At 47.6% G+C, this 26,968-nt stretch overlaps 1 protein-coding gene, 1 non-coding gene and 1 pseudogene across 2 annotated transcripts in view; all 3 read right to left on the bottom strand.

The window, feature by feature from the left end:
• Positions 1–476: 476 nt before the first annotated feature.
• LOC127214343 (small nucleolar RNA SNORA71) lies at positions 477–601 on the bottom strand. Its single transcript, XR_007833827.1, has one exon. It is a non-coding gene; the product is annotated as a small nucleolar RNA SNORA71 (small nucleolar RNA).
• A 17,459-nt stretch (positions 602–18,060) lies between these two features.
• On the bottom strand, positions 18,061–22,275 carry LOC127214315 (phosphatidylinositol-glycan biosynthesis class X protein-like; annotated as a pseudogene).
• A 2,365-nt stretch (positions 22,276–24,640) lies between these two features.
• Positions 24,641–26,968, bottom strand: part of Dennd2a (DENN domain containing 2A) — a 73,949-nt gene continuing 71,621 nt past the window's right edge. Inside the window, exon 20 of the mRNA XM_051174631.1 lies at positions 24,641–25,723. Within this exon, the coding sequence (XP_051030588.1) occupies positions 25,692–25,723 (32 nt within the window). The 3' untranslated portion in view covers positions 24,641–25,691. The remainder of the gene's footprint in view (positions 25,724–26,968) is intronic.

The following is a 26,968-nucleotide window of genomic DNA, read 5'->3' as shown; positions in this document are numbered from 1 at the left end:
GCACTAGCAAATGGACACGGACAGGGCATAGCTCTCTGGGGTATTGGCCCCAAAACTGCGTGCTGGAATTTCCCACACCTGAGCCCATTACCAAGCATTGTAAAAAGCTGTTTCATGATGCTCTGAATAGGCAGTGTTCCCAGGCCCACTTCCTGTGGTGGTCTTGTCCACTCTCTGGTCCACTGCTACCCACAAACACCTGGGCAGCACGGAGGAGGAGTCAGGTAGCTTTCTACCACACAGGCCTCTCTTTTTTCAGCAGCCACAGAAGGCAAGAAAGGCTGCTCCACAGGAGAACAACACTGGGGTTCATGGGATATTTGCAAAACTAGACCAGCATAAAAACCCTCAAGGCAGAGCTCGGCTCCTACCTCTCTCCCATACCTCCCTGAGGACACTTCCCAGGATAGAGGCCTCCCAGGGAACCTGGTGTCAGCAGTCAGGAGACCAAGAAGCTGTGAGAAGGAAGATGTATGTGTTCAAAAGCATCAAAGCTTGGCAAGGACAATAGCAACCTTCCAAACATGGGAGAGGCTTTTCCTCTCCCTGCACTACAAATGACCAGGGCGTGGAAAGCCCACACTCACTTTTGAATACAGGGACCGCCTTTATTTTATCTTATTTTTTAAATCAATTTAAATTTTATTAGAAATAGGGGGAAAAACAAAAAATGGTATCTCAAAGTCAATTATTGTTAAATTCCTAGTAAAATATTACAGTTGAACAGAAAATCACTATACTTTTGGTCTAAGATATGTTGTATTTTTTCTTTCTTCAGAAGACAGATGGATGTAGCGGAACACAGTGTACTTGTCCCAAATGTACAATATAAATACAGAAGTGATGAACTCCAGCCAACTTTGGGCCCTAGAGAATAGTTCGTGTAGAATCATCACATCCTCCAGTCCCAACAGACATTTTTTTTTCTCTGCCTAACTGTAGATCTCCCCTACCCAAGCCCATACTGCTTTGCTGGGAAGGGGCCCTGAGGAACCCACATTAATGCCAGTGTGGGTAGAATGCTACACTCTGACACTTGAGAGTAGTGGGCGGCAAAGGAGCAGGAGAGGACTGACAGGAAGTTACCTCCTTAATTTTTTTAAATTCTGTATGTGTTCTTTAAAAAGAAAAAGACTATTTAAGGTGTATACCATAATTCAAATATATAATAAAGGGATTATTATTAACAATAAATCAATTATCTGAAAAGCGTTTTTTTGGTGTATGATAAGCTAAACTCTTTTAGAAAATCTTTTAGAAAATTTCTAATAAATACTATGTTATTTATTATATACATTTAGTAGGTTAGATCTCTAAACTTATTTGTGCTATTTAACTATAGTAACTTTGTACCCTTTGCTGGGATTCTTTCCTGTTCTTCGAGGCAACACTGTTACTAAGTGTTTCAATCCTACAAGCTTTGCCTTCCCTAGAATTCTGAAGGCTAGGTGGGATCATGCAGCGCATCTGGAGCCATTTTATGACCATGGTTCTGACTCTTGCTCAATGTCTGCTTAAACTGCCACAGTCTGTTTAGAAGAAGGTAATGTGTGCCAGAAGTATTTCTGTCAGTATTTAAAAAACATAGGCTCCTCAGTCTCTTAAGGGCTGGGGTGATAGACATATGCCACAACACCCCCCCCTTTTATTTTTTTTAATAAACTGTTTTTCCTGATTGGCTGTTTAAAGCTTTGGTAGTTAGTGATGGTAGTTTTTGCATTTGTTGAAGTCAGAAGAAGGGCATCAGATCCTGGGAATGGAGTTACAGATGGCTGGAAGCCACCGTGTGGGTTCTAGGAACAGAACCCGGTCCTCTCCAAGAGGAGCAAGTGCTCTCAACCCTTGAGCCATCTCTCCACTACCCCCAATCTATTTCTATTTAGTGTTGCAGCTCTACTAACTGCACATTGTATATGTGTAGAGAGACAGAATGTATGGATGACACTATACAAGGCACACACTGAATGCAGACTAAGATAGTGGCCAGCTCTTCATTTCCCTTCACTCAAGTGTCTAGTGAGCAAATGAACAGACATGGAGTGCAGAGATGGCAAAACCATCTTCCTGTATTGATTTGTTCTGAGAAATAAACCAGCCTGCCAACTGAGAAGCTGAGAGCTGGATAGGGGAACTGTCTCTGCCAGCAAAGCAGCCTGAGAGACAGCTGCTGGGTGCTGCTTGGAGTTCACAGAGCAGCAGCAGCCTGGACTGGTTGGGGGTGAGGGTGCCAGCACAGCACAGGCACAATTACAAACTGACTTTTCAATAAGCTGGAGGTGGTGGCGTGGGCCCTTGCCACCGGCAGCAGGTGTACAGACAATGTAGGGTCAGGAGAGTGTGGGAGGGAACTAGAGACAGCTCTGTTCCTCAAAACAGAAAGTCCTCTGCTAGGAGTAGCAGGCTGCATGCAGCCAGCAGCCCAGTGGACTTGGTCAGGCAGAGCCTGAGCACAACAGCCCAGTTCTGTCCGCCCTGCCTCTTAACTGGGATGTTTCCAGGTGCAACGCAAGGTTTCCACACTCAAACCCTTCTGAAAATAAATCAACCCTTAGTGAAATCACCACGTTCTGACCATCCATTTATCAGTTTGGCACCTGCTTCAATTGGTATCAAAGGTTCGGTATCTTTAAAGGCCACATGTGGGTCACATGACCTCCACATTCCCATGCTCTAATCTTTGTTGCGCTTTTCTGTTTTCTTCCTGCCTTTTTAGATTTATTTAATTTTACGTGTGTGGGCATTTTGCCTGCGTGTATATCTGTGCAGCATATGCATGTCTGGTATCCATGGAGGTCACAGGAAGTTACAGATGGTATAAGTCACCACATGGGTGCTGGGAACCAAGCCTAGATCCTCTATAAGAGCAAGTACTCTTAACCCCTGAGTCATCTCTCCAGCCCCTCCCTTGGTTTCTGCTTTTCTCTCTCCAGTGTTCATAAACACAGGCCTTCAGACGCTGAGTAATGTTGACTACTGAATCCCCAACTCCATCATTATTATTCTACGCACTTCTCAGCCTGCAACACAAACAGGCATCGTTTGTCACACAGTTATTCTGGGTCATGAAGTCCTACGCTGTGTTAGTGCAGCCTTAGACACTTTCAATATAAAATTGGTCAGTTCAGGGATTCAAGAGATGACTCAGGGCTGGGGAGATGGCTCAGAGGTTAAGAGCACTGGCTGCTCTTCCAGAGGTCCTGAGTTCAATTCCCAGTAACCACATAGTGGCTCACAGCCATCTGTAATGAGATCTGGTGTCCTCCTCTGGCCTGCAGGCATATATGCTGGCAGAATAGTGTACACATAATAAATAAATAAATAAATCTTAAAAAGTAAAAAAAATAAATAAATTAAAGAAAGAGAGATGACTCAGTGGTTAAGAGAACTTGTAGCTCTTCCTGAGAAGAGGAGCTCAGTTCCCAGCACCTACCCACATCTGGCTGCTCACAATCACCAACAATGTCCAGCTCCAGGGGATCTGATGCCCCTTCCTGGCTACCACAGGTACACCCCCACCCCCACACACCCCCACACACACATTAAAAAATAAATCTTAGCTAGGCGGTGGTGGTGCAAGCCTTTAATCCCAGCACTCGGGAGGCAGAGGCAGGAGAGATATTCGTTTCAATGAAGTAATAAAGCACATGAGATAACCAAACTTTTTATTGTTGTTTTGAGACATGGTCTCACTTCCTAATCCAGGCAGGCCTAAAGTCAAGTCTGCCTCGGCCTCCCAAATGCTGGGATTATTGGTATAAACCACCATGCCGTTTCAATATTTTGCCCTTTGGCAGGACCTCACTCAAGCTAGGCCAGGACACTACCAGTCATCCCCTTTTTCTGGGGGTGAGATGGGGGTTAGGGCTTCTCTGTGTAACCTAGGCTGTCTGGGAACTTGCTCTGTAGACAAGGCTGGTCTTGAACTCACAGAGGTCGCCTGCCTCTGCCTCCCACCACCCAGGAGAGCATTCTTTTTTTCCACATAAATGCAGCTCCTCAGGCTGAGGGTGTTCACTCATGCTTTCTCAACCGGCTTGCTTGAGGCCTTGGTTTTGATAGTTGGCACTGAAGAGAGAGGCAGGGCAGGAGGTAGGTAAGGTTAGACGGCACAATATAAATTTTGCATATTTTATCACAACGTGTTTATTGCAGCCCTGATAAGCCTCGATCTCATGGTCCCCCAACCTTAGCTTCTTTAATGCTGGGGTAACAGGAGGGCTCTACCTCATGCGGCTCATTTTACAATTGTTTGTTCAGCACTGGGACTTGAGTCCAGGATCTCACATGTACCAGGCAAGTCCTTTGCCACTGATGCACATCTCCAATCTTTCATTGCCAATTACGATTTGCTCTTTTGCTGACCTAACCAAGTGGGAGCTCAGGGAGCCTAGTCTGACATTGGGGAACCAGGATAAGACTGAACCAGACATCCTGAATATGGGTGTCAGCTGGGTGGGGGAGGGCTTGGGCAGTCTATAGGGCCTCTGGGAACCAGTATTTATCCCTAGTGCATGAATGGACTTTGGGATCCCATTCCCTGTGGAGGGACACCCTCTCAGCCTAGACACAGAGGGGGAGAGACTAGGCCCTGCCCGGAATGATGTGACAGACTTTGATGATCCCTCACGGAAGGCCTCACCCTCCCTGAGGAGTGGATGGGGGGGGGGGATGGGAAGATGAGAGGGAGAGGGACCTGGGATTGGTGTGTAAAATAAGATTGCTTGTCATTTAAATAAAAATTAATTTGAAAAAGATTGGCTGTTGTTTCTCTTTTTGCTTTTTTGAGACAAAGTTGGAAATATGTAGATCTGGCTGGCTGTGGGCTCGCTGTGTAGACCCGGTTGATCTCAACCCTTCATTATCAGCCTGCTTCTGCCTGCAGTGTTTGAAGGGTTAAAGGTGAGTGCCAGCCACACCCTGAAAGCCATATGTTTGTCTTCTAGGCATTATCCTGTGGCAGTGACATACGTGTGTGTGCATGTGTGTGTGGTGTGCGTGCATGTGTGTGTGGTGTGTGTGTTCTTTGTTCTTTCCAGACAGGCTCTCTCTCCTCTCTCATGTAGCCCAGGCTGACCTTAAACTTGGTGTGTAGCTGAACTGGCCTTGAACTCCTGATCTCTTTGCCTTCACCTATGGTGAGATTACATACTGGGACAGATGTTGAACTGAATGGATGACTAATAGCTTGAGAACCATGGCCTGGCTGTCGTGGGTGTGGGGCTGAGGTGGTGAGTAGAAAGTCCAAGTAGAATCTCAAATCTGCATGTTAGGCAGATTGCTGTCCCATCCCCCATAGCCCATGCTTGACTGACGAGCTGTCTCTGAAGTAGTTTTAAGTAGGACAGAAGGTGAGCTCAGGTGGAGGCAGTACCATCAGGAGATCAAGGCTACCCTTGGCTGCACAGCAAGTTCAAGGCTAGCCTGTGCCACCAGACACACTATCTCAGAAAACAAAACACCCACAGCATTAAATAAGTAAATAGCATTCGCAAGTGACAAAACACTTTTTTGGCATAAAGCCAGTGGGAGACGTAGCTCCGTGGGGAACCAGGGCGGCCTTTCCGGAAGGATGACACCACAGGTGCAGTACTGCTAGGGAGTCCCCAGATAAGCAAGGCCAGGGTTATAGACATCCCTTAAGAGACACAGACTTTAGAGAGAGACAGACAGACTTAGCCAGTTATAGGGGTGCATGCCTTTAATCCCAGCACTCAGGAGGCAGAGGCAGGTGGATCTCTGTGAGTTCAAGGCCAGCCTAGTCTTCTGAGTGAGTTCCAGGGCAGCCAGGGCTACACGAGACAGACAGTAACTCCCCCAATCTGTTCTCTTCTCTTTCATCCAATCTATCTTACAAAGGACTCCTAATCTGCCCGATGTCATAGTCATGGTTTCCTATGACTTGGAAGATCTTGGGAGCTGAGCCTGGACCACTGTCTCTGGGTGTCAAAACTCAGAATAAACCAAGCTCAGGTGGGGCTCGCCTTAGTCCCAGCACTCAGGAGGTGGAGGCAGGTGGATCTCTGTGAGTTCAAAACCAGCCTGGTATTCAGAGTGAGTACCAGGACGGCCAAGGCTGTTTCACAGAGAACCACTGTCTGAAAAAACAAAACTATAAAACAAACAAACCTCAGAAAAAACTGAGGTCAGAAGGAATCACTTTTCCTGCTGCACAGATGGAGAAACAGAAGGTTGGAAGGGAAGGGGTCATGTCAAGCACCATAGCAACCAGTTGACAGAGATGGGCTGGGATGTGCAGGCCTTTGTCTCCTATACTCACTACCCTTGCTGCCCTGGTCTCCATGGGAATAGGTAGTTAAGTAAAGGCTGGAAAAAACCTGCCCTGGCTGAACCAAAATAGACTCCAATCTTCTGGGCTGGGCTGGCATAGAACACACAGAAGGGATAAATTTAAACTCAGTGTGTGTGTGTGTGTGTGTATGTGTGTGTGTGTGTGTGTGTGTAAACCAATGCCCAGGGCTGAGCTGATGGGTCCATTGGTAAAGTGCTCACTGCACAAGCAAGAGAGCTGAAGTTTGAGGCTCAGAAGCAACATTAAAAAAAAGCAGAGGATGGAGAGGGTGGAATGCCTGCCCAAGGGGCTTGCTGGACAGACAGCCTAGCCTAGTTGGCAAGATCCAGGCCATTGCAAAGGTGGTCTGGGTAGATGGTTCAGTCTGTGCAAACCACTCGCCATGCAAACCTGAATAACTGAGTTTGGATCCCCAGAACCTACATAAAAGCCTGATTAGGAAATTCAGAGACAGATGGATCCATGAAACTCCCAGGCCAAGCAGCAGGGTTTTACACAACTGAAGAGTCTCAGTCCAAAACAAGGTTCTAAAACAAGGTGGGGAAGCCAGCGCCCGTATGGGGATGCCCAATGACCAGACGTGTGCCGAGTGCTCTGTAATGCACCTGTCTGTATGGAACATGCGCACAACATACTCACACATTACATGTCAAACTCATCCAGAGAGCTCAGACTCACTCATGCAGACACACACACTCGGAGGCAGAAGGCACCTGAGTTGCTAGCTAGCAGTTGACCTCTGACCTCCACATAGAGCACACACGCGTGTATGCGCATCTGAACACACACACACATGTACCCACCCACGTGAACACCCTCTCACACACACAACGGGTAAACACCAACAACGCCCACAGCTCATTTTTTATTTTATCTGTGTGTGTGTGCGCGCATGCCAGGGCTTGGTGGCGAGTGCTTTAACCCACTGCGCCATCCTCCTGGCCCTAATGCCCACAGCATAAAGGGAAGTGAGCAGGCTGAGAATCAACAGCCGCAGTGGCTCGTTATCCAATTAGAGGCATCTCATGACTGGCAAGAAGGCGGAGGGCAGGCTTATCACCACAACAGGGAAGGCAGAAGCGTGAGTCGGCATGAACTTAATGTCCTCATTTCTTATCACTTCTGGGTTTTACATGAGCCCCAGGAATCCAACTTGCCCCACTGGCTGGCCCCCATCCATCTGTTTTCTTTCTAGTTATTTGCTTTTTTTAAATTTTGTTTTGTGGACTGGAGAGATGGCTCCACGGTTAAGAGAACTGGCTGCTCTTGTCGAGGATCCAAGTTCTTTTTCCAGCACCCGTGTGGTGACATCATTTTTTAGAAGATCCGATGTGCTCTTATGGTCTTAGTGGGCACTAGGTACACATGCGCTATGCAGACATAGAGGAAAAACACACACACACATAAGATACCTTACATTTTTAGGGCCTAGGCCCTGCTCCAAATGATATGACAGACTTTGAAGATCCCCTGGCTGGCCTCTAACTCACAGAGATCCGCCTGCCTCTGCCTCTCTGATCTGCTGGGATTAAAGGTGTGAGCCACCCCTGTCTGACAGGTTGCTAGGTTGTCTCAAGTCAGGAGGGTAAAGAAGCCTGACATTTTGGAAACTCAACACCTTTATTACCTATCATGGTCCCTTTCTGCTTGTCTATCAGGAAATCTATCTACCTCCTAGTCCCCCCTCACTACAGTAGTGTCATGTGAGTTTGGGGAGCCACATCTGGGTGCAGCTCAACGGCACATTCTTTGCATACCATGGGAGAGGTCTTGGGTCATCACTAGAACACACGCCCATACCGCTCAGCATGTGTTTCTATCTCAAGTTCTGTGTCCTCAGCCCCTTGGCTCTGCATGTCTTTCCCTGTCCCTCCGGTCTGGAGTCCCAGGCCGGCCTCCACTTCTAGAACAGAGCAAAGGGTGCTTCCCAGGTTTCTGGTGATGGCAAGTCTCTGCAGAAGCCACCATCTTTAGACCTGGTGCACTGCTTGACCTTGGCTAAGCAGATCATTTAGGTTGTAGACAGATGGAATGCTCTAGATTGCACAACCAAAATTATCTTGGGCTCTCTCCCTATAAATGTTCATTTACTATCCTTTGACTCTTAGATACAACTCTCGGGAACTTGACACACCCTACCTCCACCAAGAGGAAAGCTAAACTAGGTGGTAACGACACAGGTTTCCTTGCTATTAAGGTTTGGGTGTGTGAAATGTCTCATGTGTTTGGTCATTTGGTTCCCAGGAGTTTCTAGAATCAATAAGAGGTAAGGCCTAGCTAGTGAAGAAAGGCATTGGGGATATACTGTTGGAGGTTATAAGCCAGCCCTGGTTGTGACCTGGCCATCTCTGTTGCCACTGTGATAGGATCTGGCTGCATGGTCCTGCTGCCATCAATTCTGTTTCTATGGTCCACGGCTGGGAATCCTATGAAACTGCATCACTGTGTCTCGCTAGAATAAACTATTTTCTTATTTCCTTAAAGGGAGTTGGTACTTTATGTAGACACCACACGGGAGTGAGGATGGGTATGGATTATAAAAAAAACAAAAGCGTTCCTGCTTCTCAATCTTCTTTGAACTGTCGGGGCTGTGGTGTGACCCTAGACTTTTGTGTGAAGGCACCATCTGCCCTCCCAAGTGTGGCAATAAATTCCATTGTGTGTCGGAGAGATGCTGCCGGCATTCATGTGAGCAGAACACATCGAAACCACTCTGTAGTTGGGTACAGGGACTCGGCAGGATGCTGACAGCCGCTCAGCCGCTGTAGTGAAAAGATGTCTTTCAAAGGAGAGGGTCTCTATCAACTGTGAGAGAGTTACAGGTGAAGGAACACTGGCAAGTTATTTGATGCGGTGGCAGGCCAATCCCCACAGGGTTCCAGCAAAGTTGACAGCTGCTTAAAAGCCCTCAGCCCTTCCCAGCTATAAACCCGCAGCTCTCTAGGAATTCACCAGAATCTCTTTGTCTGAGGATAAGGGCTCCTGGTTCTACCTCATGAACCAACAGTCACGTCTCATTCTATAATCCCATTTACCAAAAGTCTCCAGCAGAAAGGAAGAAGGGGGAAGCTTCCTATCTTTTGAGATACAGCTTGAAAGGCATCAAAATGATACACATGCATGGTAACGATCATCTTTAATTGTCAACTTGACACAACCTGGAATCACCTAGGAAGAAGTCTCCGTGAAGGACGACTGTCTACCTTGGGTTGACCTTGGGCATATTTGTGGGGGTTGTCTTTAAATTAATCAATGTGCGCAGACACATTCTACTGAGGGCAGCAACATTCCCTAGGCTCAGGGCCCCGAAGTATTTAAGGGTGGAAAACTTGAGCTGAGCATGAGTGTGTATGTTCGTATGCTTCTCTCTGCTCTCAATTACGGATGTATGTGATGGAGCGGCTGGTTGTTGCCCTGATTGTCCCACAATGGTGAATTGTAATTGGAATTTTAAGTCAAAGCAAGCCCCCTTCCTTTCCATACTTGCTTGGTTTTTGTCTGCACTACTTGTTTTCCTTGTTGTTGTTGTTTCTTTTCGGTTTTAGAGACCGAGTCTCAATCTGTAGCCCCAGCAGACCTGAGAACTCTCTGTGTAGACCAGGCTGCCCTTGAACTCACAGAGACCCAACTGACCCTGCCTCCTGAGTGCAGGAATTAATGTCACCTGCCACACGATTCCTAACCCTTGTTGCTTTTTGTTAAGTTCTTTTTATCATAGCAACAGAAATGAAACTGCAACACAAAGCTGATGCCGAGACCCTTAGTTGGGAATCTCTTGAGAAATTCATAGTCCTACTTAAGTATGTCTCTTTCTTCCCTGGAAGGTTCTCCTAAGCTCTCAGGCTTCCTGGACAAGCCTGTGCTTGTGCTTGAGTATGTTTTGTTGCCCCCCCCCCCTCTCTCTCTCTCTCTCTCTCTCTCTCTCACACACACACACACACACACACACACAGAGTCTTTCTCCATAGCCCTGGCTTTTGGAAACTCCCTATGAAGCCAGGCTGGCCTTGAACACAAAAATTAGCCTGCCTCTGCCAACCCAAGTCTGGGATACCATGCCAGGTGCAAACTTCTCCATTTTTAATAAAACCCCAACTTGCTAGTTCCAGGACAGGCTCCAAAGCACTACAGAGAAGCCCTATCTTGAAAAAACAAACAAACAAACAAACAAATAAATAAAACCCCAACTCTGGTTCATACTGTCTAGTCCTAAAAGTCTTTCCTGCATCTCTGCCATGAATCTTGGTTTTGATTTCAGTGAAGGCTCCTAAAAATGAAGGGAACTCCCCAGGCTACATCCCTGCCCCCTTACCCCTGACATCTTTACTTGGAGCTTAGATGCCTGCTTGACTTGTTGTGGGTATGTTAGTCATTTAAGGAGTGTCTAGCTAAAAACCTTCGAAGCTGACCACACAGATTCAGCCCCCTAAATTTAAAATTACCTTGGATTTCAGGAACAGAAGAACTGACCAATCCCTCAAAAGCAATTATCTCTGCTTCCTGAGGCTGTGCCCTGGGGCAAGAAGGAGCATCTCCAGGGAAAAAGCCTGTTCTCTCTTGCAGTAAGGACTTCTTATTCTAGCCAACCCGTAGAACCAGAATGTCTCTGAGACTGTGATCAACCAGAGGGGCGTGCTTTGAAGGGACTGCTCTGTCTGTCATGCATACCTCTATTTAGTCCTATAGCTCCCGTCAGTACCCAAGGCAGACTGGCCACACATCTGACTGGCTCAGCCAGTGAAGGCGCTTGCTTTCTGAGGGTTCCAATTTCTAGGACCCACATAGTTGAAAGGGAAAACTGACCCTGGATGTTGTCAACTAACTTTCACACATACTGTGTGGCATGTGCCCTTCTTCTCCCAAATAGATAAACAAACATAATAATACTTCTTTTCTTTGTTTAATTTTTGAGACAGGGACCTAAACTCACAGAGATTTGCCTTCCGCAAGTGCTGAGATTGTAATGGAAGGCAGAGAGGACCAGACCTGCCTTTTCTTTTGTTTTGTTTTGAGACAGGGTTTCTCTATGTAATCCCCAAATTTTCACTCTGTAGACCAGGCTGGCCTGGAACTCACAGAGATCTGCTGGGATTAAGGGCAAATACCAATGACTCTGGCTGGAACACAGATTGACATTACCTTAAATGCCTTGTTTGCTCTGTGAAAGTGACTACACAAAAGACATTGTACTGGTTGCAAAATAAAGAAGGCCATAAATTAAGTTGTTTACCAAATATATTGGTCGAGGACACACAGCTACAGCAAAATGAGGAAAACTGCCACAGGTCTCAGACCCTAGCTGGTATCTGTTCTGGTGGAGGCTTCACCCCAGCCCCTGGCATCCATCACCCAAAGAGTCTGGGATGTTGCGGTGGAGGTTCCACCCAATCCCCCTCCCCCATCTCCATCTGAACCCTGCTGCTTCTCAGAAAGACCTCCAAATGATGGCCCCTATCCCAGAGATGCTCAAGACCACAGGGTACTTAAACTGTCCCCCAGAGGACAGACTGACTGTCCCCCAGAGGACAGACTGGTCTCCCTTTCCTGTCCCCTCTCTGGGGGCCTGGAAGGACACCTGGGAGCCTTGTATCCATTAAAACATGGCCTCTTTCTAATTAGGTTTGATTTGGTCTGATTTGGATTGCTGCGTAGGCAGAGAGGTTTATCATGTATAGAAACTTTTTCAGTGACAAGCTAAGCTTCTGGATGGGTACAAATTAGTGTCTGTTAAGAGTATTTTATTGTTATTTCTTAAAAGATTTATTAATGCCTGGAGTTGGTGGCACACACCTTTAATCATAGCTCTCGGGAGGCAGAGGCAGGCAGCTCTCTGAGTTCAAGGCCAGCCTGTGAGTGTGCACGTGAAGGGGTTGTATGCTTCTCTGTGCCTGCACATGTAGAGGCCAGAAGTCAATCTTGAGCATCTGTGCTTTTAAGGGTGTGCCATATGTAATAGTTTAGTGAGAAGGCGACCTTGGTGGGTTGGAGTCAGGGTACCACATAGTCACACTACGCAACAGAGCTCACGTGGGAAGTTTATAGGGGGAGGTGCAGAGGCAGCCTTTGAAGGACAGAAGAGACAAAGAGGGAAAACACTGCCTGGTGGGCACTTTTATGTTTGGTTTTTCGAAACAGGGTTTCTCTGTGGCTTTGGAGCCTGTCCTGGAACTCACTCTGTAGACCAGGCTGTCCTCAAACTCACAGAGATCCACCTGCCTCTGCCTCCCTAGGGCTGGGAATAAAGGTGCGCACCACCACCTCCACCTGGCTTACTTATTTTTTAAAAGAGTTATTTTTAAGTTATGTGTATGTATGTGTGTCTGTGCATGTACTTACAAGGGCTCAAACATGCATTTGTCATTCCTGTACCTCCCAGGTCCCATTTCCAGGCCTAGCCCTTGAAACTAAGAGAGGAAGAAGTTGCCATGTGTCCTGCAGAAACACATATGTGGAGGAATATAAGACTAAGGTTCAGGGGGCTGAGAGATGGCTCAGCAGTTATCTGAGCACTAGCTACTCTCCCAGAGGGCCCAGGTTCAAATCCCAGCATGGTGGCTCACAACCATCTGTAACTTCAGTTCCAGGGGATCTGATGTTCTCTTCTGACTTCTGTGTGTGATGCACAGACATATGTGTAGGCAAAGCTTTCATACATATAAAATAAAAAGTTAATATTCAATATTCAATATTCAATATTCAAGGTTCAGATCATTGCACAGAGTATACTCAGCCTGGCTAGAATGGATTTATTCTAAATAGATGTGTAAGACCCTCAGAATGAGGAGTCTCCCAGGTTCGGTCGATACCCCCAAGAACTCAGTGTCCAGTCCAGTTGCTGCAGCACGCAAGAGGCTTTAATGAACAGGAAACGTTTGCACAAACGGGCTCCTCCAGCACGCAGGCTAGAGAGAAGCCCCCTTCCCCCGGGCCCAGGTGTTTTTAAAGGCAAATCCACTAGCTTAGGGAGGGGGTGGGACCCTCTGTCCATTGAGTACGTGACCCTTGGAGGCAGGATGGTCTGCTATTAGGGTCAGCAGACCTTAGGGCCTCAGGGTGTGCTAATTAATCTTGTCTGGGCAAACCAGAGTTGCAGCTATCTCTTTGTTTCCTAGGGACCCTATTTACCACCTGTTGACTCACTGGAAAGGAGGGGCAGAAAGGAGGGGCAGCGTGAATTCTTGTCATCTCAGGGCCTGGTGAGAGGAAGCTAGCAAATTCAAGGAACAGATATTGGTTTCCAGGTTAGTCCTTCATTTCAAGTGAGAGTTTTTTCTAACTTTACTTTTTTGTCTTTCAGATGCTTATGGCCTCCCTTTGGCTACCAGACTATTGGCACATGAACCTCAAGAAACAGGAACTGCTACAGAAATCTAGGCTGGGAGAAGGAACAGGCTGAATCCAGCCAGCCAATCGGAAGGAGATTTCACAGGACTTGACAGTTGGTGAGAACATCTTCAGACAGACAAGCTGAGGCAATATATGGACCACACCTGGACAGGGACAGGTTGGTTATGCTACCTCTTGCCCTTTACTTAACCCTTAACCCTTTGATGTCCTGATCCCTTGTGGGGGGGATAGCCACCGAGTGTCATTTTTACTCTCTCGGGTGTCCATACTGATCAAGTCTCCTTTCTTTGCCCTTCAGCGGTCAGCTTCTTTAGTTGGCCAATAGCTGAAGGGCATCTGGACCTAGCATGTTAGGACTGCCGGGGCCCAGACTCTGACCCTAACTGTAGAACAAGAATGTTAACATGGGCTGGGTGAGACAGCTAGAAGATTAAACACCCTAGCCATGAAGCCTGATGACCTGCCTTCAATCCCCAGGCCCCATGTGGTGTTATCAAAGAGAACTACCCACCCCCAACCTGTCCTCTGACTCTGAGCACATACACACAAATAAACCAGTGTAGCTAGAAGTGGCATTGGTGGCGCACACCTTTAGCTCAGCAACCCGGAGGCAGAGGCAGGGGGATCTCTGTGAGTTCCAGGCCTGCCTGACTTACAAAGAAAGTTCCAGGACAGGCAGGCTCCAAAGCTACATAGAGAAACCCTGTCTCAAAAAACCAAACAAAATAATGTTTTTAAAAAAAAAAAAAAAAAAAGGCTATATGATCCACCACAGGGTTCCATTGTGGGGAATATAAATTGCATAACATTTTTGCATCTATAGCTCGGGATGGTTGAGTGCGGGATGATTGTCTCTGTGGCACAGACATTGCACACTGATTTGCTTCTCTTACATAGTTTGAATGGAAAGGGTTAGCCAAAGCGTCAGACTGAGGTAGGAACGGCTCTGAAAGCATCAGGCTCTGAAAGCATCAGTAGAGAAACATTTACATCTACCGAAGGAAAGGGGAAAATGCAGATGAGGGCCTTTCTTCTCTGACAACAGGTTCTGCCTCAGTCCACAGGAAAAGGAAGTGCGCGCCTGGCTGTGTGGTGTGTGTGTCTGTGTGTGGTCTAACACCTGACCCACAGACCCCTGGTGACTGGAATGCTTGCACCCACACACATACACACAAATAAACAAGGTAGCTGCGGTCGGTATTTTCTAGAAGATGTATTTATTTTATGTGTGTGCACTTTTTGTCAGAAGGGGCGTTGGACGTCCTGAAACTGGAATTGTGGACGGTTGTGAGCCGCAGTGTGGGTACGGGTGTTAAACCCCAAAAATTGGAGCAGAAAAACCAGTTCCACAATTGCCTAACTGGAGCAAGCTAGCTGGCTGCCTCACCCTAAACCAAGATTTTAGGAAGCAGCCCCTTCTGACCTTCTCAGGTCCCTTTTATGGCAGAGAGGTAATAGATTAACAGCTGTGTGTGTGTGTGGGGGGGAGTGAACTGTTAGAAAAATACAGTGAAAGAGGAGTATATCAAAGACACAAACGTATTCTTTAATAGAAACCCAGCCCATAACTCAAACAAAGCAAAAACTATGAGTGTTGGGTAATTATCCCAGTGAGTAGAGTCCTTGTCTAAAATGCACAAACTCAGATATTTGATTACCAACACAGCCTAAAGCTGGGCATGGGTCTAAACAGTCATAATTCCAGTAGTAGGTCCAGCATGTAACTGGCCTGACTGATAGTTAAGTGACCTGTGTGCCTCCCAACCTATCAGCACAGATGAATATCATAGTCATGGGATGTGTATCAGGGCAAACACAGAGTGAGGCAATGAATGGCTGGTCAGAAGCTGAAGACAGGGCTGGAGAAATTAGTTAAGAGCACTTAACTTGGTTAACTTAATTGATTAACTGCTCTTTCAGAGGACCCAGGTTCAATTCCCAGCTCCCACATGGCAGCTCACAGCTGTCTGTAACTCCAGTTCCAGGAACCCATCATCAATGAGCATAAAAACAATTAATTTTTTAAATTAACTCAATTAATTTTTAAAAAGAAGCTAAAAGCTGGGTGGTGATGCACGCTTTTAATCCCAACACTCTGGAGTCAGAGGCAGGCGGATCGCTGAGTTCAAGACCAGCCTGTTCTACAAGAGCTAGTTCTGACAGGCTCCAAAGCTACACAGAGAAACCCTGTCTCGAAACACACACACTAAAGATAGTCCCAGCGGTTTACTCAGCCTGGGAGCTGGTATATGCAGGTGCAGCTCCCCGAGTTCCCCAAACTGGGAACTTTAGGTGACGGGCCAGCCAGCCCGGTATCCCGGCGGGAGCTGTGGGTTGTTTGCGGGAAGAGACAAGGGCAGTTCACAAACCAGCCACATTCTAAAACAAATTAGGGACCAGGTGTGGTGCATGCCTTTAATATCTAAATATAGCACTACAAGGCAGAGGTGGATGGAGCTCTTTCGTTTGAGGCCAGCCTGATCTACATAGTGAGTTCTAGACTAGCCAGGGCCTTCACCATGAGACCCTGTCGAAAACAAACAAACAAAACAAACGAAAAACCAAGCAAGTAAAAACATTAAAATGGGGTTTACTCAGCTCCAACTGGTCAGTGAAAATTGTGAAGTTCAGGGAACCGCCCAAGTCCATGTTTAGTGAGATCAAAGTTGAAGTTGAGAGGAAGGATATGCACATTTCCTGTCAAATCATCCTGTGAGGTGGCTGGAGGGTTTGCAGCTAGGAGCAATCTCTCTGGGAGACAAGCTCCCCCCCATGCTGGTGCCTTTCCCCTCTCCCAGCATGAGATTCCTGGGGAAATTCCATTTCTTTGGGATCCACTGTTTCAATAATCTAATAGAATATCTTCATTTGCAGGTGGTGGCATATGCAGATGGATCTCTGAGTTCTAGGCCAGCCCTCTCTGCAAAGCAAGTTCCGGGACAGCCAGGGCAACACAGAGAAACTGTTTCAGATTAAAAAAAAAAAAAAAAAAGACTATCTTTATTTCCGCCATGCCTGGTCCATAAGAATGGCCTTTAACAAGGAGTCTCCACCTAGTTCCGGAAAGTAGAAAGTTTGTGGCTCCTCCTAGATAACTTTGAGAACAGAGTGTAATCAACCATGCTCCAGACTCCTGCAGAGAGGAACGGCTGCTGGACAGTCAGAGGTGGATGGAGAGGATGGGGTGGGCAGAACAGAGCTAGAGCACAGGCACTTTCCCTGGTGAGCCAGGGGCAAGAATGGAGTGGCTGGGCCCTTTGTTGGCTGAGCCTCTGGGAGCACAATTATCTCAAGAGCCTTTTCCCACTCGGGAGGCAGAGGCAGGCGGATCTCTGTGAGTTTGAGGCCAGTCTGGTCTACAGAGCGAGTGCCAGGACAGCCTCTAAAGCCACACAGAGAAACCCTGTCTTCTTCTCCTCCTTCTTCTCCTTTTTCTCCTTCTCCTCCTCCACCTCCTCCTTCTTATCTCAACTCAGGCCAAAGCAGGCCTATTTACTGCATTTATTTATTTATCTTTGAGACTAGGCTTGGTTCTTACTCCACACATAGCAGAGTAGCAGGGGATGACCTCAAGTTTTTGATCTTCCTGTCTCCAGCGATGGGATCACAGATGTGTACTACCATGCCCAGCTTGCTTGGGTGCTCTGTCTTTTTGAGATAGTCTCACGTATCTCTGTCTGGCCTCAGACTCAGGAGATGCCTGACTCTGTCTCCTGGGGCCGGGTTCAAAGGCATGCATCCTGTGTCTGGGCCCTTTGTTGTCTGGCTGCCCTGAAGCTCACTATGTAGACCAGGCTGGCCTTGAACTCACAGAGAGCCATTGCTTCTGCTTCCCAAATGCTGGGAATAAACAATAGGTGTTTTTTTTTTTTTAATTAGATTTTAAAGCATTAAATGTGTAATTTATTTTCTTATTTTATTTATTTGTTTTTTGAGACTGGTTTCTCTGTGTAGCCCTGGCTGTCCTGGAACTCACAGAGATCCACTTGCCTCTGCCTCTTGAGTGCTGGGATTAAAGACATGCACCACCAAAGACCGGCCAACTATATAAAATTTATAGGGAAAATGGCCATGCTTGAAAACATAAGGATTGGGCTGGAGACATGGCTCAAAGGTTAAGAGCACTGGCTGCTCTTCCAGAGGTCCTGAGTTCAATTCCCAGCAACCATATGGTGGCTCACAACCATCCGTAATGAGATCCGGCGCCCTCTGCTGGCACACATGGAGGCAGACACTGTATACACAATAAACAAATAAATTAAAAAAAAAAAGAAAACATAAGGATCAAAGTAATGATCAGAGTCACAGAATTCACTGAAGCGCTGTCCATAATTCAAGCCCCGTCGGAACTTGTCAGATTCCTAAGTACTGACTTATGCTTGTCCCACTGGCAGACTCACTCTTCAAAGCACACAGGGCTTCAAAATTGCAAACCCTTGGTCACAGCACACTGACAAATCTGGGTTGTTGAGCACAGGCGGCGTGTTGCCTATGTGGCCTGTGACATCAATTGTACACAAGCAGGAAGGCTTGGGGACATCAACACACTGTCAGGCACCTTGTTGGGCATAAAAGACTTCAGAGTCTTTGGACAAATAGTTGGAGGTCTCTGTATGAACACTTTCTAATACCGTCCCTGCCTCCCATGTTTCTCTCTCGTGATGAAGCCAAACCAGATGGGCCCACAAGATGTCCCGCTGGGGTGTGACGTTTAACCAGGAGAGAGCAGGTCTCTAAGTCCTCGAGGCTTTCTCCAAATTTCACTTGTATGAAAAGGTCTCTGTAAAAACCATCTTTCAAATATTCTTGCCTCAAAATAATCCCAGAGCAAAAGCCATTGTGCTAATGCTGAAGGGGTGTCACTGAAGTCTGCGGCTAGCCTGCCAACAGACCCCACAGATGAAGAATAAGACCGCCACCACAGTTTAAAGTCCAATCTGAAACACACGTTAACTAAATACTGGCCAGGTAGGGTAGATGGGTTCTGACCACGTCTACACCCAGGCTTCTGGGAAATGGCCCCGAGTCATGGTTAGCATCGACTTAAGAAGGAACGTGATTCATTGCATTGCCCATCCAGTCCAATACATACTGATATACCTCCAAGCCTGCATCCAATCAGGGGCAAGAGTGTGTCCTGAGGTGTTTCCTGCCCTGAACCTCCCGCCCGCGTCTGGTGCAGAGGGGTCAAACAAACTCCTCTAGGAGACTGAAAAACACGTGGCTTGCTGTCTCCCATTAACAGTAACCCCAGCACTTCAGGAACTATCTGTCCTTGGGCAAGGGGCTTATAGATCAGAGGCATTTCTGTTTCGTGGACCTCTAAGGCATGGTGATGAAATTTTAAAATGTAACTCTGTCTTTCACAAAACCCAGAGGAGCAGCCAGGCTGGCAGAGAGGGGCGGGGCGGAAGGAGGAAGCTCCTCTGTGTCCTTGCCCCTTACTCTTGACTATTAAAAAAAATACAATTTTATTTCTTCCTACAGTCTGTTTGGAAAGAAAATGCGTCTCAAAATCCTTGTAGGTGAAGTGCAGACCAACCCTTTACGTGTGCATCTTTGGGACAAGCTGCTGGAGCTCTCATCCCAGGAATGGGCTATGTTCTGATATGATTGTCTGGGAGACCATATTGAGAAGGCAAAGCCTCTCCGAAACCTCCTCTAAGATCCCACTTACTAGGGCCTAAGGGTGATGGTTCAGCAGTTAAAAAGACTCTGCTCTTGAGGGAACTGGAATTCAGGTCGTAGCTTCTACACTGGCCGATTCACAAGTCTGAAACTCCAGCCCCAAGAGCTCTGACATCCCACTTCTGGCCTCTGTACCCCTCCCAACACATATATAAATAAAGTAAAATGCATCTTAAAAAATAACCAGGCATCTCCTCTCATTGGAGTCCTGGAGAGGACTGTTTCTTCAGCCATCGTATTTCAGCCTCCGTCAGCTCAGTTAGAACAGACATAGACTATGACACACCAATTATAATAGTTCTGTAGATGAGGAAGGAAATCCATACACTAGCGCACTGAACAAGCATGTTTATATAATCAACGGGGCAGGGGTGGCACACGGCTTTAATCCCAGCACTCGGGAGGCAGAGGCAGGTGGCTCTCTGTGAGTTCGAGGCCAGCCTGGTCTGCAGAGCGAGTTCCAGGTTGGCAAGTATTGTGAGCTTTTAAATTGTCACACAACAAAGAAAACAGTAGTGAGGTGAAGTGGAAAGGGCGACTTCTTCCTGGTACACAAGGCGACTGGTTCCTGCCTGGCACTGCAAGGCAGTCGTAAACCGATAGAGTTATCTGAAGGCCATCAAGCAGGGAGACTTTGGTCCACACAGTCCTGCAAACAGAGAGCTTTGACCCTCAGAGTGTCTGCAGCTAGACTGCCAGGGTCTTGCTGGGAGTGGCCCCAAAGTTCCCCTGTCCCCTGCCTTAAAGTAAGATGTAAGGAAAGGGTTACGGCAGCCGGAGAAATGGCTTAGTCGGCAAAAGCACTTGCTGTTCTTGTAGAGGATCCTAGTTCAGTTCCTAGCACCCACGTGGAGCAGCTCATAGCTGCCTGTGACTGCAGCTCCCGAGGATCCGATGTCCCCTGCTGGTATCTGTGGGAACCTGCATGTATGTGGCATTGGCACACGCATAAATCAAAACCAAATACTTACTTACTTTGTAAAGATTTTTGTAAAAAGTGTGTGTGTTATGAGTTATGTGTGGGGCTGGAGAGATGGCTCAGAGATTAAGAGCTCTAGATGCTCTTCCGGAGGTCTTGAGTTCAATTCCCAGAAACCACAAGCTGGCTCACAGCCATCTATAATGAGATCTGGTGTCCTCTTCTGGCCTGCAGGCATTCATGCAGATAGAGCACTGTATACATAATAAATAAATACATCTTTTAAAAAATAGAGTTGTGTATGAATGAATGTTGTTACCCACAGTCCAGAGATGGTAGGTTTCCCTGCAGCTGGAGTTACAGGCAGTTGTAAGATGCCTGATATATGAGTACTGGGAACTGAATTTGGGTTCAGCCCAAGAGCAGTATGAACCTGTAACCAGGAGCTATCATCTCTCTAGCTCCAAAAGAAAAACAACAAAAGGAATTGCCTTAATTCACAAGTGCATCCAGACAGTAGGAATTTCCCCCTATCGCCACCATGGTAACCTATCACGGCCTTCCTTCCTTCTTTTTTTTTTTCCCCAAGACAAGGTTTCTCTGTGTAGCCCATGCTGTCCTGAAACTTGCTCTGCAGACAGGCTAGATCTATCTGCCTCTGCCCAAATTATCATAGCCAAATTAACTGAAGCAAGCAATTGATTAAAGCATTTTAATTTGTGTTCAGGGATTGCCTCCCCTCCAAGTGGGGTTCAAGAAGAGAAGTCAGTGTAGGATGTGAGGAAGACAAGGCTTTTCTAGCTCAGGGGTAGGGGTTTCCAAATGGGGGACTTCTCAGGCAAAATAGGCAGGGTTATAGGAGCAGGACAAACAAGTTAGTCCTAAAGACCTTTTGAGACAAAGACATGGTCGCAAGGTAGTCATAGTCATGACATGGTAGTCGTAGGTGGTCATATAACTGTTGCAGAGTATTCCTGTACACTGTGTGAGTGGTTTAATAAGGAGCTGAGTGGCCAATAGCTAAGCAGAAAGAAGTCAGGCGGGACTTCTGGGGGCAGAGAGCGAACTTTGGGAAGAAGTGGCTGGATCGGCAGCCAGATGCAGAGGAAGCAGCATGAACAGTAAGGAGATGAGGTTAGGAGCCACGCCACAGAACACAGATTAAAATAAATGTGTTAGTTTAAGCTATAAGAGCTAGTAGAACAAGCCTAAGCTAAGGCCAAGCTTTCCCAATTAGCAAGTCTCTGTGTCACTATTTGGGAGCTTGTTGTACAGAGAAAGATTGGTTACATATATATAACCTTTTGAAACAAAGGTAGGGTTGCAAGACAGTTATGAACAACTTTTTTGAAACAAAAACATGATTACCATCCTTGGGACAGGAAGTACAGAACCATTTGCAGTTAAGGTTACAGGTGGGGCCTAGCTCAATCCTGGAGAAACAGAGCCTAATAACACGAATGGACCTAGTTTGTCTATACTACAAGGTTGCTTCTAAACCTTGGAGGTAGGATGGTTCTTCGGGGGAAGTCTCAAGTCCCAAGTTGTTCATTGGACGAGGCTTTGCTCCCTAGGCCAAGGAGATGGAGCGTTTGAGATGTGGAAGTCCCAGCCTGTAGGAGAAGACGAATCTCTCCCCATCGGAGGACTTAAGACAGTGTCTTCTGTCAAATCACGACTCCAACCATTTTTGCCTTTTCTGTACACTGGCATCCCTTTCTGCAAAGCTGTTTCCAGGTGGGCATGGCACATACCTTTAATCGCAGCACTCCGGAGGGACAGTTGGGGCAGTTCTAGGACCAGACTGATTGCCGGTGAGTTCCAGGCCGGTTAGGGTTAGGGATTCATAGTGAGGGTCTATCTCAAAACAAAAGGAAATAAAAATCCACAGAAAATCAAGCAACAACAAACCTGCCTCATTGTTTCTAGCCTCTTGAACTTACTACCCTATTTTCAACATCACCAGGAAACTCACCAGCTGTACCACGAGTCTCCCAAATGCTGCCCTCATCTTGCCTGTAGGGCAGTTATGCCATCTCTGGTCCAGCTTGGAGTTTTCCCGTAGGCTGACGAGGCAGAGAGGTAGAGAGGAGGGTGGCCTCAATCAAGAGCTCCCAGCTCCACAGCTCCAAGGGGAACTTGAGGAGCTGGTGGGCAGCGGCCACATCCTGGTTACATACATGATGGTCAATTCCTACCCCTCGGCTGATCTTTTAGCCAGTGTGTGAGCATGTTCCTGCTGCACCCACAGTCCCTTGCTGAAGCGTGGGTTAGTTCTGCGTGAATTTGCAGTGAATCTGTGTTTTCCTCCAGAAGAACCAGCTAGCCCAGGCTCTGCCCAGGTAGTAGGGGAATTATCCCTGCTGGGAAAGGGCCATGAGCTGGCTGTGAGGTTTGGTCATAGAATCCAGTGCTGTTGTCACAGAATTTGTGCTGGGGTCCGGTCCCTTAGGAAAGGGAGAGAAAGACTGAGTAGGTAAGGCACACAGGGGAGCTGGCACCAGAAGTTAGCAGCCGAAGTCCATTCAGGGCTCGGGTGAGGCCAAGGTGTGGTCACTGGAGCTCGTGGAACACAACTAATTGGCTTTGACAGGTGTGGGCAATAATGGCCTGCTTAGCTTTGCCTTTTCCTGCTCTTGCCTCTCTAGTCAGGCCTGGAGTGGCCCCACCCACCCACCCAGTCTACCTAGCAGGGACCGCTGCAAAATGAATATGCGTTCTGTTTTGGGGAAGGAAAACATTTGGGAATACATGAGAGGTTGTAATTGCACAGCAAGAATGTACGGCATACCTCTGAATTGTTTACTTATTTTTCTTTTTCCCCAGACAGGGCTTCTCTGTGACTTTGGAACTCACTCTTGTAGACCAGGCTGGCCTCGAACTCACAGAGATCCACCTGCCTCTCCCTCCGGAGTGCTGGGATCAAAGGCGTGCGCCACCACCGCCTGAGAGCATGCTTTTTTGAAGCTCACACCACGGATGCGCTTGCAAATGCTGATGGTGTACTCCTGGTTACCACCTCGTTGATGGCGGGCCCTCCTTGCCAACCTTCTTTGTGGGAGCCATTCAGCCAGGCCCAAGTTGGAAAGGATGGACTTGAGAGAATGTGAATTGTTTACTTTAAAAATGGCTAATTTGGGGGCTTGGAGAGATGGCTCAGAGGTTAAGAGCACTGGCTGCTCTTCCAGATTTAAAACCCCAGCAACCACACGATGGCTCACAACCTTATAGAACGAGATCTGGCGCCCTCTTCTGGACCGTAAGCATACATGCAGACAGAACACTACATAACAAATAAATCTTTTTAAAAATTGGCTTATTTTTTTGTTCTGTGACTTTCATTGAAACCAAGTCAGGAGGTAAGAATGGAGATTGCCAAGGCTGCAGGAGTGTGCAGACTTGTCGTGTACCGGCCTGGGGCTCAGGGACACAATGACAAAAGGGCACAATAATACGCCCCGTCCCTCAGCCTCTGCACCCCCTTTGCTCTGACTTCACCCTCCCCAAACCCCTGTAATTCTTCACGTGGTTGGGTGTCCACTGGAGGCAGAGGAATCTGCTTGTCTCCATTTCTCCAGTGTTGGGATTTCAAGACTGGGCTTCTCTGTAGCTTTGGAGCTTGTCCTGAACTCATTCTGTAGATCAGTCAACCCACCAATCCTTTAAGGCATTAAAAAATAGCGTGTGCCCGGCAGTGGTGGTGCACACCTTTAATCCCAGCACTCTGGAGGTAGAGGAAGGCAGATCTCTGTGCATTCCAGGCCAGCCTGGTCTACAGAGCGAGTTCCAGGACAGGTTCCAAAGCTACAGAGAGAAACCCTGTCTCACAAAAACAAAACGTACGTGATGTGTCTGTGTACAGGGTGTGTGTACGGGGTGTGTGTACAGGGTGTGTGTACAGGGTGTGTGTACGGGGCGTGTACAGGGTGTGTATAGGGTGTGTGTACGGGGCGTGTACAGGGTGTGTACAGGGTGTGTGTATAGGGTGTGTACAGGGCGTGTACAGGGTGTGTGTATAGGGTGTGTACGGGGTGTGTGTATAGGGTGTGTACAGGAGTCTGTACAGCACAGCACAGATGTGCATGTGTAAGGCCAGCTTTGTCGGTTGGGTACCTACTTCCCCTGGATGTGTCTGGTAGAGACTGACCTCAGGCAGCCAGGCTGCAGAGCCTTCACCTGAGGAGCCGCCTCCCTGGCCTGATTCTTTATTCTTCACACACACACGTGGCATGCTTCCCCTTTCGATACAAAGAACATTGAAAAGAGCCTCTTTATGCACACGGTCTAGCACATTTCCCCAAATTTATTTGTTTTTGCTTACATCAAATACAAAAAAAAAAAATTCATAAAATAGAATGTTATACACTCACTAGGAATGTTGATAAAGATATTTATTTATTCATTCACTTGTAGTAAAACAGTATAATAGAAAATAAGTTAGAAAAGAATGTATATTTCAAAATACTGAAAGTGATCACTTAGGGGCAATATAAAAATACACAGAATACTGCAGTCAGTAAAGTTAACTATTGTGTGAGCCCCAGCTCACATTCTTACTCAGGGTTCCCCCAGCCCTCAGCCACACTCCCCTACCAATTCTGCCCCACTCCAGGCCAGGGGTCCAGAAGTGGCAGGCATTGCGGGCCCAGTGCCAGTGGAGGCGTGGTAGCCGGAGGCCGGCCTGAGAACCTTCCCGTGCTTGCGGAGCACTGTCCCCCACAGGTCAGCTGCCTGTGACCCCTCCCGCTCAGTAAGAGAGCAGCTACAGAGGCCCCCCTCCCTTCACTGCGAGGAGTAGGTTCGCAGCAGAGGGGTTAGGCCGCAGGAAATATACATTTCAGGACCCTAAGAACATTTTATTAACAATTAGCAAGGTTTCCTCTTTTTATGTGTCCCTAAACGCCACAGGCTAGAACAGTTCTATGTGACTTCCTTGGAAAACGCAAAACAAAAACAAAACAAAACAAACCCAGTCAAGACCAGCGAAGTCCAGTTTCTGCCACCAGGTGGCATCATAGAGCAGTTGGGAAGTACAGGGGTGGCTGGCATCCAGGTCTCCAGATAACTCGGGTGGCAGCCAATTTCCTCCCCCCTGCCTCCTCCCGGGCCCACAGCTCTCAACAGGTTGACCCAGAAAAGATGAGAGGGGGCAGGAGAGACTTTCCTCAGCCCTGGCAAGACAGAATGAAGACCCCAAATGCCTTTCTTCATGTCTTTTAATATCTAAGATATAGAGATGCCAGAACCAACCACAGTAACCACAGCTGCATGCTGGCAGGCCCCTTCCGGGGCTGTCCTGAGCATCTGCCACCTGCCCAGCTCACAGGCCCCATCCTGGGGGAGTTGGGGACGGCCCACAGCCTGTCAGAACTCTGTCAGGAATGAATGGTCCCAGTGGAAGAGGTTGTCCTTGAGCCGAGATGAGGGTTATTTTTTGTGGAGAAACTTCATTTTGTTGCCTAAAAATAAAAAGTGTGAACACCTTAGGGGGGGGAGAGGGAGGAAGGGAAGGGCACAAGTGTGCGGTCAACTCTCTCCTCAGGCTTGTGAGGTAAGGGTCTTTACCTGCTGAGCCATCTCCCCGGCTCCGTGACTGAATCCCTGATTTTCCTGCTCTTACCTCATGTGTGTGTGAGAGTGTGTGTGTGTGTGTGTGTGAGTGTGTGTGAGTGTGAGAGTGTGTGTGAGTGTCTGTGTATGTGTGTATGAGTGTGTGTCTGAGAGTGTGTGTCTGTGAGAGTGTGTGAGTGTAAGAGTGTGTGTGAGTGTCTGTGTGTGTATGTGTGTCTCTGTGTGAGTGTGTGTGTGTGTGTGAGTGTGAGTGTCTGTGTATGTGTGTATGAGTGTGTGTATGTGAGAGAGTGTGAGAGTGTGTGTGTGTGTGTTTGTCTGTGTGGGTGTGAGTGTGTGTCTGTGTATGTGTTGAGTGTGTGTCTGTGTGTGTGAGTGTGTGTCTGTGTGAGTGTGAGTGTATGTGAGTGTCTGTGTGTGTGTGTGAGTGTGAGTGTGTGTGAGTGTGTGTGAGTGTCTGTGTGTATGTGTGTGTGAGAGTGTGTGTCTCTGTGTGTGTGTGTCTCTGTGTGAGTGTGTGTCTGTGTGAGAGTGTGTGTGTGAGTGTGTGTGAGTGTGAGAGTGTGTATGAGTGTGTGTCTGTGTATGTGTGTGAGTGTGTGTCTGTCTGTGTGGGTGTGTGTGAGTGTGTGTGTGGGTGTGAGTGTGTGTGAGAGTGTGTGTGAGTGTCTGTGTATGAGTGTGTGTCTTTCTGTGTGTGTGTGGGTGGGTGTGAGTGTGTGTGAGTGTGTGTGTGTCTGTGTGTATGAGTGTGTGTCTCTGTGTGAGTGTGAGTCTGTGTGTGTGTGAGTGTGTGTGTGTGATGCACTACACTACTGTCAACCCCAGGCTCTCTCTTTCTTGCAGGGACTTTCTTGCTGACTGAACTGTAGTCCTGACGCGTTTCTTCTTACTTTCCTACTCCGGGGCACTGGGAGGCTGGGTGGAATCCGCCTCTCTCTCTCCTTGTCTGGCCCCAGGCCTGCATCCTCCATTGGGTTCCCGGGAGACTTAGCCGTGGAGGAGATTGTAGCATCGAGGCCACTGAGGACCCAGGGACAGATTAAGAGAGGCAGTCAGCTAGCGTCAGCCTCCTGCATCACTGAGGGCTCCTGCCTCTGGGCACAGGGGAGTCGGCCCACAGGTGAGGTGGG

This window comes from Phodopus roborovskii, unplaced genomic scaffold, assembly GCF_943737965.1.
Source record: "Phodopus roborovskii unplaced genomic scaffold, PHOROB, whole genome shotgun sequence".
NCBI lineage: Eukaryota > Metazoa > Chordata > Mammalia > Rodentia > Cricetidae > Phodopus > Phodopus roborovskii.
The sequence above is the reverse complement of the archived record's forward strand: the minus strand, read 5'-3'. Positions and strand labels throughout refer to the sequence as shown.